Source organism: Mirounga leonina, unplaced genomic scaffold (assembly GCF_011800145.1).
Source record: "Mirounga leonina isolate KUSES-001 unplaced genomic scaffold, KU_Mleo_1.0 Mir_154, whole genome shotgun sequence".
NCBI classification, from domain to species: Eukaryota; Metazoa; Chordata; class Mammalia; order Carnivora; family Phocidae; genus Mirounga; species Mirounga leonina.
The window spans coordinates 32,657,110-32,668,743 of NW_023270389.1; the positions used below are offsets into that span (position 1 = coordinate 32,657,110).

Here is an 11,634-nt window from a genome sequence, read left to right on the forward strand (position 1 = left end):
CCTCAGCTTCCCCTCATGCACCCTGACGTGGCAGCCGGTTCTACTTCCGGAAGTCACCCCTACCTCCAGCCACTTGGCCAACACCCTTACCAGGCTGGCCGCCTCTTTCCCCAAGATGGGGTCGTCAGGCTGGGCATCCTCCTTGCTGAACCCCAAGCAGAAATTGTTATAGGAGTTTGGAGGAAGGAGAGGTCCCTGAGAGGGGTAGTCGGGGGAGGCAGGGGAAGGCAGGGAAACTCATGAGGAAGAGCGGGATCTGATCCTTGACATCAGAGTCTTGTGTGCTTTTATGGCTCAGCTCAGGGATTGGCAAATCATGGCTCTAGAGCCAGATCCAGCCTGACACCTGTTTCTGTAAAATAAAATTGTGTTGGCTCACAGCCAGCATCATTCGTTTACATATTGTCTTGGTCACTTTGGTGCTACAATGGCAGAGCTGTGTAGTTGTGACAGAGGCTATGTGTCCTACAAAGTCAAGTATTTACTAGCAGGCCCTTGCCAGAAAAGGTTCGCAGGCCCCTGCTTTCGTGCCTCCAGCTTTCCCCAACAAAGAGCGATCTGAGGAACCCAGGCCAGCGAGATTGCTTCACCAAGACACCAGAGTCCAAAACGCTAGGGAAACGCTCATATCCCCACACCCCAGGGTTATTCACAATGCCCTTTAGTGTATCAAAGGCTCCAAAAAATTGTATGCATAAGAACCCGTTTACTGTTTAACTGGCATTTCCCAAACTTGTTTGATCTACTGCAACTTTTTTCCCCCCCTCAGAACACCTCGTAACAATCTTGAGAAGCTCACGTTCTGTGAATGCTCCCATAAACACTAGTCAGGTGGAATTCTCCTCTACTGCCTGAGCTCTCAGCCCGACCCTGCATCTAATGGGCCAAGTGACCTTGGCTGTATTACACCCGGGCCGCCCCCCACCCCCACCCCCGGGTCTGCTTCCTCATTGGTTGAATGGGGAAATGTGGCTGTCCTACCTCCTCCAGCACTCTTACAGGCTTTTCAGGCTGGTCACTGAGAGAGTGTTCACAAAAATGGTCTGGAGCAAGATGACCGCAGTGTCATTGATTTTTTTTATTAGTTTTGCCTTGATACATTGATTATTTAGCAATGGCAAAGTGGAGAAAGCACTAGATCAAGGTTAGGAGTTCCCTTTTCCGATCCTTACTCTACTACTAACTGGGTTTAACCAAATTACTTCTCCCCACAGGGCCTCAGTTACTTCACCCTAGACTCTAAAGATCTATTAGCTCTGAAAGTCTATGATTCCATTTGGCTAGATCCATTCAACTTCCCTACTTATCCAAAACAATGGGGTCTCTCTCACCAACTTGACCACTAACTCTCCATGATTTTCTGGGGACAGTGTCTGTGCTCAGCACCAGCTGTGAGGAGGTATTAATGGAGGGTTCTAGTGTTGCTGACTACATAGGAGGCAGGGCTGACCCTTCTGGAAATGTCAACCCGACAATTCTCAATTTGATATCGGAGTCTTTCCTTTCTTTCTCTCCCATTGCTCAAAGGCTGCTTTGCCCAAACATGAAGTTCAGACAGCTGGTTAACAGATTTGGCAAAATAAAAGAGCAGATGTGACCCCTGAAAAGACAGTGGGACCAAGGGTGGAGTGAAAGTTCCCCAATAGGCATGGAATGAAGTGTTTATAAAGCAGAATCCACATAAAATTCCTTCTGGCCACCTTGTCTGTTAACACCACCCTCCCCTTAAAATGACCATTTCCCAGCTTCATCAACAGTCCTTGATATCAAGGATTTATAAGCAGTTGAACAAGAGGAGCTTTATGAAGAAGGTGAGAATCTACTGAAAAATACCCTCCTCATCCATGAGTTTAGGAAAATCCCAGAAAATCTTGCCTGGGTCAAAAGGTCTATGGCATGATGCGTGTGGACTCAAATGGGGAGAGATGATTTGAGGGATGGGGGTTGTTCTTTTTGGTTTCTATGGAGAAAGCACCTGCCGGCGGAGTCAACCAGGGGAACTCCCAAGTGAAGGGGACTCAGAGCATCTCAGAGGCCACTGAACCCATGCCCTCCAGTCAGCCTTTTGGTCACAAATATTTACTGGGGGCCCCACTGAGTTGGACATTCTCTGGGGACTTAGTGAGGTGGATCCAACGTGATAACTGCCCTAAAGGAGCTTAGAATGTTCTTGAGAAGGCAAGCCTCGCATACGTGAATATGATGAAATGTGTGCAGCAGGCTGAGTGCTAACAGACTTCAGAAAAGGGAGCAGCTAGCAAGGGCTAGGAATGATGGCTAAGAAGTTATAGTAATCGGAAGCCTCTTATCTTTTCAAACCCCCAGGAAGGGAAATTCCACTTTCCTAGGTGACCTCCACCAGGGTTCAATCAATCCTTTCTTGAAGCTTTCTTTGAGTCATGCATCACCTTTGGCTGTGCGAAATGCTTGACCTTCCTGGGCCCAAGGATGGCCAACCTCTGCTTTCCCAGATGGAGTCCCAGCTCCATTAGCTCCCCTTCGTACAGGTGGAGGAAGGATGAGAAAAGGTTGAAGTTGTGGTGTTTGGTCCTGGTTCTCTTTCCATGGTGACTGAGCAGCTTATGCTTCCATTTCTCGGGGTCCAGGGTGTGTCTCTGGGACAGTCAGACTGGCCTGGGGAGGACAGTCATCCCGGAGCATATTCCTTTCCATGTGGGGCAGCTGGTCTGGCTGGAGACTCAGTTCCAGGAAATATGTCATCTGAATCAAGGTGACCGCTGCTGTTCTTTTTGCCTCCTGAGCTGCACAGACACAGAGCATGCTGTGAAGGGACTGGGAACTGAATTTGATTCCCTGAGGACCCCAACCCCCAACCCCCACAAGACATTGGGAACTTCCTGACACAGAAGAATTGCAATTGAGCCCTTCGATTGAAAAGGATTGGGCCAGGCCTTGGGGGTGATCATCTTAGCCTCTTCCACTTGCTCCCACAAATCTCACCCTCTCTTCATCAGAGCTAACCACCATGGAGCACTCATTTTATGAGTATTTAAACCTGGGCTGGAAGACACTTTCAGCCAGGCCATGCAGAGGGCGCAAGTGTAGTTTGCCCCCACATCTGGTCCCAGCACTCCTGCCATCCATGTCTGGGATTGCTCCTGTGGTTCGCATGCCTACAGTTAGCATCTGTCTTGCCATCCTCTGAAGAGCTTCTCCTTCAGCTCTGGGATGTCACCGAGGCATAAGAATAGAGATGATTCTCCCATTTCATTGATAAACCAAGGCCAGGAGTGGTTAAATGGCTCCAACTAGAACTTAGCATTTCTATATCCAGAGGTCCTGGCACCAACTCTGACCCCACCCAGTCCTGAGGGTGTCCGATTGGAATGAAAACTCCCTCCCCAGCCTTGGGGCTACTTCAACTCAACTCACTCATCTTGTTTCTCGGGAGCTTCTTTTGCAACAGGCCAAGAACCACAAGTGTAAGGGGGCACAGCACCGTGGAGGCGAGAATCAGGATCCGAGAGATGTTTTTCTCTCCTGGAGAAACGCTGGAGAGGAAGGAGTCGGGGGGTGGGGGAGAGGGGGAAGAGCACAGAGGAGGGAAGGTTGGAGCCAGACAGGAGACTGAAGGGCATTTGGCCCTCACCCCTCACTTTACAGGTGAGAAACTGAGGTGAGGGAAGTCGGCTGCCTTCATTCCCCCAGCAGGTGAGTAGCAGAGCTGGGACCAGAACCCTGTCTTCAGGTTCCCATGCCCTGAATCCCAGTCCCTCCTGCGTGTGGGCCCCACTGCGTGGCACAGTGGGAAATAGGACGGAGCGAGTCAAGGAATCTACCCTGGCCATTTGGCTCAGCCACAATCTTCCCCTGTGTCTTCAGCAAGTACCTCTCCCTCTCTAGAGCTTTTGTTCCTCATCTTTTAAAAAAAAAGTCCCAAAGGTTCCACCTAAATATTCTCTTTTCCTAATGTTTAGATTTTTACTTGAAAACCACATGAAAATACTCAGGGTTTCTTAGCAAAGACTCTGGAACAAGGGAGGGTCTGCGATTTTTATGGTCCTTGCCCTTCGCTGTCGTGGGGTTATAAAGAGAGAAGTGAGCAGATGGAGTGGGGTACAGTGGTCAGCCCACGGAGGAGCATGCCGGGAATGGGGCAGATATGGAGCCCCAGCCAAGACGAAGGTCTGGGAGTTTACCTCATCATGGAGGACCCCTTGCCCAAGAGCCTCACGGACCCAGCAGCTGGGGCCTGGCTCTGTGTGGCTTGGGGATCGCTGTCGCCAGCAGGCATGTCTAGGTCCCCTTCGGTGGCTCCCTCCTCAGACGCCATCTCTATGCTGGTGGGCCCCAGGGTCCACACACCTGCAGCTGTGGTAGTTCCTTCAGCGGAGCCCAGGTCTTGTGGCTTAGAAACAGTTGTCGCTTCTTGCAGGATTTTCTGCACCCATTTTTCTGAGACCAGAGTTGATGGCCCACTGGTCCCTATGACCTTCCCAGTGACATCCAGAGCTGTTCTGACCCCCTCTGTTTCTTCAGGTGGCCCATCGGCCTCCGTAGTTGTCTCCCTCCCTTCCTCGCGGGGCCTCGCCCTATTCGCTACTGAGCCTCTCGTGTCCCACACCCAAACACCTTCTGTTGTACTGGACACGCCTCCAGTTGTTGAAGCCGGACTCTCTGGAGTGGGGACTGTTGCCCAGACAGAACCCTCTACCTGGCTGGCCGTCCCTAGAGCTACTGCCTCGGTTGTTCCTGGAGTCTGCCTTCCCTCAGCTGACGCTGTTGTTTTGTTGGTCCCTGGAGTCAGAGCAACTCTGTCCCATCCTGTCCCCTGGCTTTCTATAGTCTGAGCTGTTCCTGAGGTCCGTCTGTTGGCCGCTGGTGATAATGCTCCAAAGGATCCCATGACGAGCTCACCGGTAGCCGGAGTGGCCGTGGGGATGGTGCTGGAAGGATCTGTGAACGGCAGAGGGAGACCATGTGGAAAGGCTACCCCAGCTGCCTGCAGGATTTAGCAAAGGATGCCAGGCTTAAGGTGCTTGCTCCAAGGAATGCGACCTCACTAAGCAACAGTCTTTGGTCAATATGATGGATAAAATAAAAATGAGGGAAAACCAGGTGTATTCTCTAGCCTGTTGCAAATATTGACATTCTATGGTCCTTGTTTTATGCCCACATACACTCTGCGAGCCTTCCTGCACTCCCATGCTGGCCCCTTTCCCACAGCCCACCACATACTGCTCCTCAGACAGAGCAGGCAGATGAGCAGGCAGAGCTCCGCAGATGGTCAGGGCAACATCTAACCAGACAAGTGCAACGCCAGGCTCTGCCTGCCGCCTGACACGCCACCTCTCCTGGCTGGCCACTGCCTGGGCCCCCTTCCATGGACTCTGGGCGCCCAACTCCAGGTCATGTCTCTGGAACCTACCACACAGAGCATGGACCTGGCAGCTTCTCAGATGTCTGCTGAGGGGCTCGGTCTCAGGAAGAACCTCTCCTGTCCTGAGTATCTTACCTGCTCTGCTTGCCTGAACAAAGAGACATCGTGAGCCAAAGAAGCCACATTTTTCAATTCACTCCCTTCTTGGAGTCCTCTCCAAATATTCAGGCCACAAAATTTGGGGGACTGTGGGTGGGACAGCTTGCATGCATTCATTTAGGCAGTTTTTATGAATATCTACCTTCTTTCCGAAGGTAATTTCTTTCTGAAATGAAAGGCTACTTCCTAGAGTCCTTGCTTTACCCCCAGGTTTCCCTCATCGCCCCCCACCCCCTCAGGCTTAAAGCCCTCCTGGACCTGTCGGTTCGGCTCCTGCACCTTCTCCTTCCCAGCATTCTCGTCACCAGACTTGACCCAGCAGCCAGCAGCCCGTACCTGCAGAGACGGTCAGCTTCATGCTGAAGAAGAACATGCTGTTTCTGTTTCCAATGCCGCAGCGATAGCGCCCCATGTCATCCGGGGACAGCTGGGACAGCCTCACCACAAACAAGCCTCTCTGTGGGAAGTCTGCTAGGGCCACGCGGCCACGGTAGCCGAGGTGAGTGTAGTTGGTGGTGGACACGATGGTGTGGCAGATCCACGTCACGGGGCTTAGGCGGCACCAATACTTCCTCACGTGCTTGTTGATGGACAAGGGGGTGTAATGGCACCGGATGGTGACAGCTCCCCCAGGTTCCCCAGACACCAGTCTCGGGCCCTTCAGTGCATTTGCATCTGTAGGTGGAGGTGGGGGGGAATGCTGAGTCAAAGGAAAGGGAGTGTTGGGTATGGTCACTGTGTGGGGAGTTACAAGCTCCAAACTCTGCCAGATTTAGGGAACAGGTCAGAAAATGCCTTCATGAAAGTGAAACGAAGAAGAATCAATATGGATGCGTCAGAGCTTAGCCCACTGGATCAGGAGTACCCCCAACTGTGGAATGGAGCTGTATCTAAGGCCCCATCTGAGAGACAGAAATGCAAGAGTACTCTTACCAGCTATTTAGCTAGCGCCTGTCATGTGCCGGACGTTCTCATACAAGTCCGTCCAGAGCCTGGGTCAACATCTGATGGGAGGACTATGGTTTGTCTGATGGAAAACCCAAGAGAGATGGTAAGGAGGTGAGGACAGATTAGTGTGCTTTCCCTTGAGAGGGAAGGGTGCCCTAAACACAAGAATCCTGGACCACTCAGCGGGTCCATCCCCAGACCAGTGGCTGAAAAATGTTCACACCAGTTCACACCACACTTTTCTGTAGAAATAGAAATACGTACCACCATCCAAGCACAGATGAACAATACCGTAAATATGTCTGCTTTGGCCGTAGGCATAAATCATGCTTGAATGCATCTACGGCCTGTTTACTGAGTGACATGAACTTGACCTGGTGTGAACAGAAACAAAGCTTGTTCTTGCACTATCTCCTCATACTGGCTCTGCTCCTTGATAAATCTCAGGCATAACTTCAGGTACAGTAACTTTCATAGTCTTACATGGGGAGGAAAAAGTCTAGTCTGGTCAAGAGTGATATATCCAGTCCAGTCCAGTGACTGGTTGCAACTCTTGTCTCTTTGTTCTACTCTTCCCTCTATTCAAAACTGCTGTTTAGGCCCCTCGGGGATTGCATCTGGCGGGACAGAGGGGAAGGTGAGGGGGAGAGCTACGGTCTGGTCGCCATGTTCTCCGGGCACAAGGGATGGCCAGAGATCTTCCTAGAACTTTTGCCTCCCAGACCGGCCCTTGGGCTGCAGTTTCTTCCTTGTAAGAACTGCCTCTCCTGCTGGCCTCTTGCCCCTCCTCCAACACCACCACACCTATGACTTCGGGCCACCTGCCCTTCTTCGGGTGGTCCCATCCTTTCTGGGTGGCCTTTGTGGTGGAGCCCCCAGGCCAGCTCCTTTCTGTAGGTCCCACATTTGGTCACAGGAAGGACACTTTGGCCCTGCCGTCAGGAGAAGCTGGGACATGGGACAGCTTGGTGAGTGGCTTTCTACAAATTCCTTCTCTTACTTGACTGAACGTGAGGGCGCAGGTGGAGGCGAGCCCAACACCCCGGCATCTCTCTCCAAAACAGCTCTTCCGGTGAGCTCGGCTACCCTCTGCTGATTCTTCAGATGGCTACATGGGGGGCTGTGGCTGGCACAATCCGCTCTGTGGTCCTCGCCACAGTCCCGCACAGGAGCTTCAACATCCTGCTTTAGGATGTGGGTGCCTGGCATCTATCAATTTGTTCTATGTCTTTAGGGACCTCTGAAGCCAAGAAGGCGCAGGTTTTTTCTGCTTGTTTTTAAAGATTTTATTTATTTATTTGAGAAAGAGAGAGAGAGAGAGCACAAGCAGGGGGAGCTGCAGAGGGAGAGGGAGAAACAGGCTCTCGCTGAGCAGGGAGCCTGATGCAGGACTCGATCCCAGGACCCCAAGATCACGACCTGAGCCGAAGGCAGACACTCAACAGACTGAGTCACCCAGGTGCCCCAAGAAGGTTCAGTTTAAATATCCTGTTGCCAGAACTGGCTCCAGAATCGCAAAGCCCAGTGCCAAATGAAAATGCAGAACCCCTTGTTCGGAGGTCATTAACCCCTGTTCACTACGGTGATAGCGGAGCATTAAACCAAGCACCTTCTGAGTATGGGGCCCTATGACGGCCCAAGGCCCATGCTCATGAAGCCGGCCTGCCTGCTACATATGTCTTGAGGTCTAATCATAGGAAGCCTCGAGGCCACAGTGCTATATGACTGTAGCAGTACTCACCGTAGGTTTGATTAAGTGACATGCCACCAACTGTGCCATTGTTAGTAAAGCTAAATGGCAACTTACCTTTAACAGTCAAGAATATTCACAATTACAAGCAAGGACCATCCCGGGACAACAATGATGGTGCCCTGATAAAGTGTTCATACCCTAGTTCTCATGAATCCTTGCAATCTACACATGGCACATACGAGAGGCGCTCTGCCCCGTGCATCAGCAGGATGGGGCAGTCTGACCTCGCAGGAGAAGGCTGATTAAGAATCCTTAATGGGGGCACCTGGGTGGCTCAGTTGGTTAAGCGACTGCCTTCGGCTCAGGTCATGATCCTGGAGTCCCGGGATCGAGTCCCGCATCGGGCTCCCTGCTCGGCAGGGAGTCTGCTTCTCCCTCTGACCCTCCTCCCTCTCATGCTCTCTGTCTCTCATTCTCTCTGTCTCAAATAAATAAATAAAATCTTTAAAAAAAAAAAAAGAATCCTTAATGAGCTCTTGCAATGAACATTTTTTCTTTTCTTAATACCAAGTTTTACTTGCCCTTGAGAACTCATTTGGTGAATTACTGATCAGTAGCTCTTAGTTATATATAATTAAGGTGTATATATATTATATTATATATAATTGGGAATATATTTGGTATGTATTATAAATACTTTAGAATGTTTTCTTAGTCATCTGTGGGCTAGCATTTTAGGATCCACGTGGTGCCCACCTGGGCTCCCTGATGCAGATTCTCAGCCTTTCAGTGGAGGCAGGGGCCCTGCACTCATTCCGCCATCACTTCCCTACAGTTGTCTGTGGCTCTGGCTTCCCCCGGGGAGGAGCGAGAGGGGGCCCTGTGGATGGACGGAGCCCAGGGACTAGAGACCGACTTGGTCTGAGAGAGCACAAGAGGTCTGAGGCAGGACAGAGGGAGAATGGTTGCACCTGCTGTGGCTGTCTCCTCCATGCGGCATGGGGGTGGGAAAGGAGTGAGTGTTTCCTTGGCCCAGAGGTGGGGCCCAGAGGGCAGAGGGCCCTTCCACCGGCATCTGAGATGGGTTCTTCTGTGTGGAGGGGTCAAAGCAGAACCTGGGGCAAAGGGAGGAGATGAACCATCAGGGGACCCTCTAAGCTCACAAATGTAGCCATAAGAGGAAGAGCTGGCTCTAAACTCCTTTCCACCGCCATCAAGTAAGACTTCCCTGCCTTCTGCCTCGCCTCCCTTTGGCTCCTGTGACCCTGCTGGAGTCCCATGTGTCAGCTGCCAACATGGGGAGGAGAAGGAGGAGAGGGACAGTGGAGAGGGGGCCACCCCATCCCCTGTGCTGCTTTCCTGACCGCAGGCCTTGGGGGGCTGAGGGGCATATCTTTGAAGGAAGACTGAAATGCTGTCCAAAATATTTAACTGCACCCTTAGAAGTATCAAATTCAGCATTTGAGACTTAAGGGAATTGAGTCAGGACTCTTACCTACATTAATATGTTAGCAGAAAAATCATGGGCCTGCCTGAGTTTTCATCTGGGGGCAGGGGACATCTGCTTCTACTGAAAAATTTTCAAAGGCGGCTAGTGGGAGATTCAAATCAAGAGATGGTGTGATTATATGACAGAGAGTTCTTGCTCAGAATGAACGTTTGGTTCATTAAAATTCTGATTTGTTTATAAGCCAAACACAATTATTCATCCTTTTTTTTTTTTTTTTTTGGTATTACCAGAGCATTTTCATTCATTCATTCATTCAATGATTATTTGTTCAGTATTTACTCAGGACTAAGTTCTAGGTACCAGACACTCTGGGCACATATTCACCACATTTCTCAATGGTTCCCCATTTCCATCAAAATAAAATCTAGACACCACAGCGCGGAGACAGGGCCATGCGTCATTTGAGCCTGATCTATACCTGGCCAGCCTCATCATACCAGCCTGCCAGAACCTATGGGGCAAGGACTCTGTCCTCCATCCAGCTGTCCCTTGTGACTGGCACATGGTCGGCCCTCCATAAATATGTGCTGACTAGATCAGTAGATGCAGAGATGCAAATTTTATTTACCCACCAGTTTCTCATAGACTCTGAACACTTTTGAGCAGGGCAGGTCTGCATCTTTAAGTCCCTAGTCCTGGGCCTGGCACTGAGTGTTTTTGGAATGAGTGGGAATGAGCAGTGCCCCTTCTGTCTCTTGTGTGTATGCTCTGGAACCCTCATCTTGCAAATGCAGCTGACTTTCAGTCATCAACTTGAAGGGAAGAGAGCAGAAACATTGGGAATATCCTAACAGTGAATATTCTAGAAATGAGCAAAGCAGGCATCGGCCCTCTCTTGTGAGCTCTTGCGTCTCACTCCCCCCCGGACCCAGACCTGACCCCTCCCTGGATGCACTGCATGGTCTGGGACCCGGGAGAGAGAGCCAGGGGTTTGCCCAAAGTGCTGAGGCAGCCCTCAACGCCGCCGCCGAGCCACCCGCCAGGAATCTCCGCAGCCTGGAAGGCACAGGGCTGGTTTTGCAAGCTCCGAATCTGGGCCGTGTTTGGGACTCACCTTGCAAGAGGCACAACGTGAGGAGGATGGGCATTTTCCAACCTGCCCTCTGGTTGGCGACCTGCAAAAAACACTGTAGTTGAAGAAGCCTGAGGGGGGCAGGTGAGAAGCTGGGGTGAGCAGCAGGGAGACCTGGGCGAGCCCTTTCTCACTGGAGGACCTCAGTGTGCTCAGTGTTGTGGCTGGATGCACTATATGTCACCAACAGTAGGACAGGAACTGCCCTCCCTGAGAGAAGTGTGACTCCATCTCCCACTCCTAAGCATGCGTGTTTGGCCCGGGTCACCACCACCAAGGCTAAAAGGTCCCTACCCTTGGGGTTTCTGTGTTCAGAAGAGTTGGAACTCCCCCTGTAGGATCCCAGCCCCCGCACCCACTTGCCAGCGCGGAGCTCTGAACGTGGGGGAGCCTTGCATCGTGGAAAGATGATACCCTTGAAGTTTAAACGTAGGCGGGAGTTGTGGGGCCTTGGGGGGTCAGCTTCCTCCCCTGGGGGAATGAGCACATGCGTCAGGGAGTTGTTGCACAACTGAAATTAGATTGTGTTAGAAGTGCTGGCAGTGTGCTGGGTACAGAGTAGCTCCCTCCCCCTTGCCTTCTCACCCCTTCTTTTTTGCAGAAAGAGAACTGGTTGCTTCAAGAGAAGCTTTCTGTTCTGCTGGTGGGGTGCCTCCGGGTGGTAACAAGGACTTAGAAATTAGCTCTCAGGACGTGCCATTGTCGGCACAAGGGCCCTGTTCTCTTTCTTCTCCACAACTTCTAGAAAGCCCTCCCTGTCCTCCAGTCCACACTGCTCTCCCCTTACTCTGGTCTCTCCTGCTGGCCTGGTGGGACTCTGTGTGTCATCACTCTACCCCCAGGCTCTGGGGCCGGATGTAGCATGGGGCAGGAGCAAGAATGGACCACTCTCGGAAGAGACACCATACTGA

The 11,634-nt window shown here is 51.5% G+C and overlaps 1 protein-coding gene across 1 annotated transcript; it reads right to left on the reverse strand.

Moving 5' to 3' along the window:
- Positions 1-2,580: 2,580 nt before the first annotated feature.
- Positions 2,581-10,760, reverse strand: FCAMR (Fc fragment of IgA and IgM receptor). Its single transcript, XM_035010118.1, has 6 exons — positions 10,706-10,760; positions 9,113-9,256; positions 5,837-6,175; positions 4,161-4,917; positions 3,394-3,512; positions 2,581-2,762 (listed from the first exon to the last, which is right to left on the reverse strand). The coding sequence occupies exons 1-6, from the start codon at positions 10,737-10,739 to the stop codon at positions 2,581-2,583; spliced, it is 1,575 nt and encodes a 524-aa protein (XP_034866009.1). The 5' UTR covers positions 10,740-10,760.
- Between the last annotated feature and the right edge of the window lie 874 nt (positions 10,761-11,634).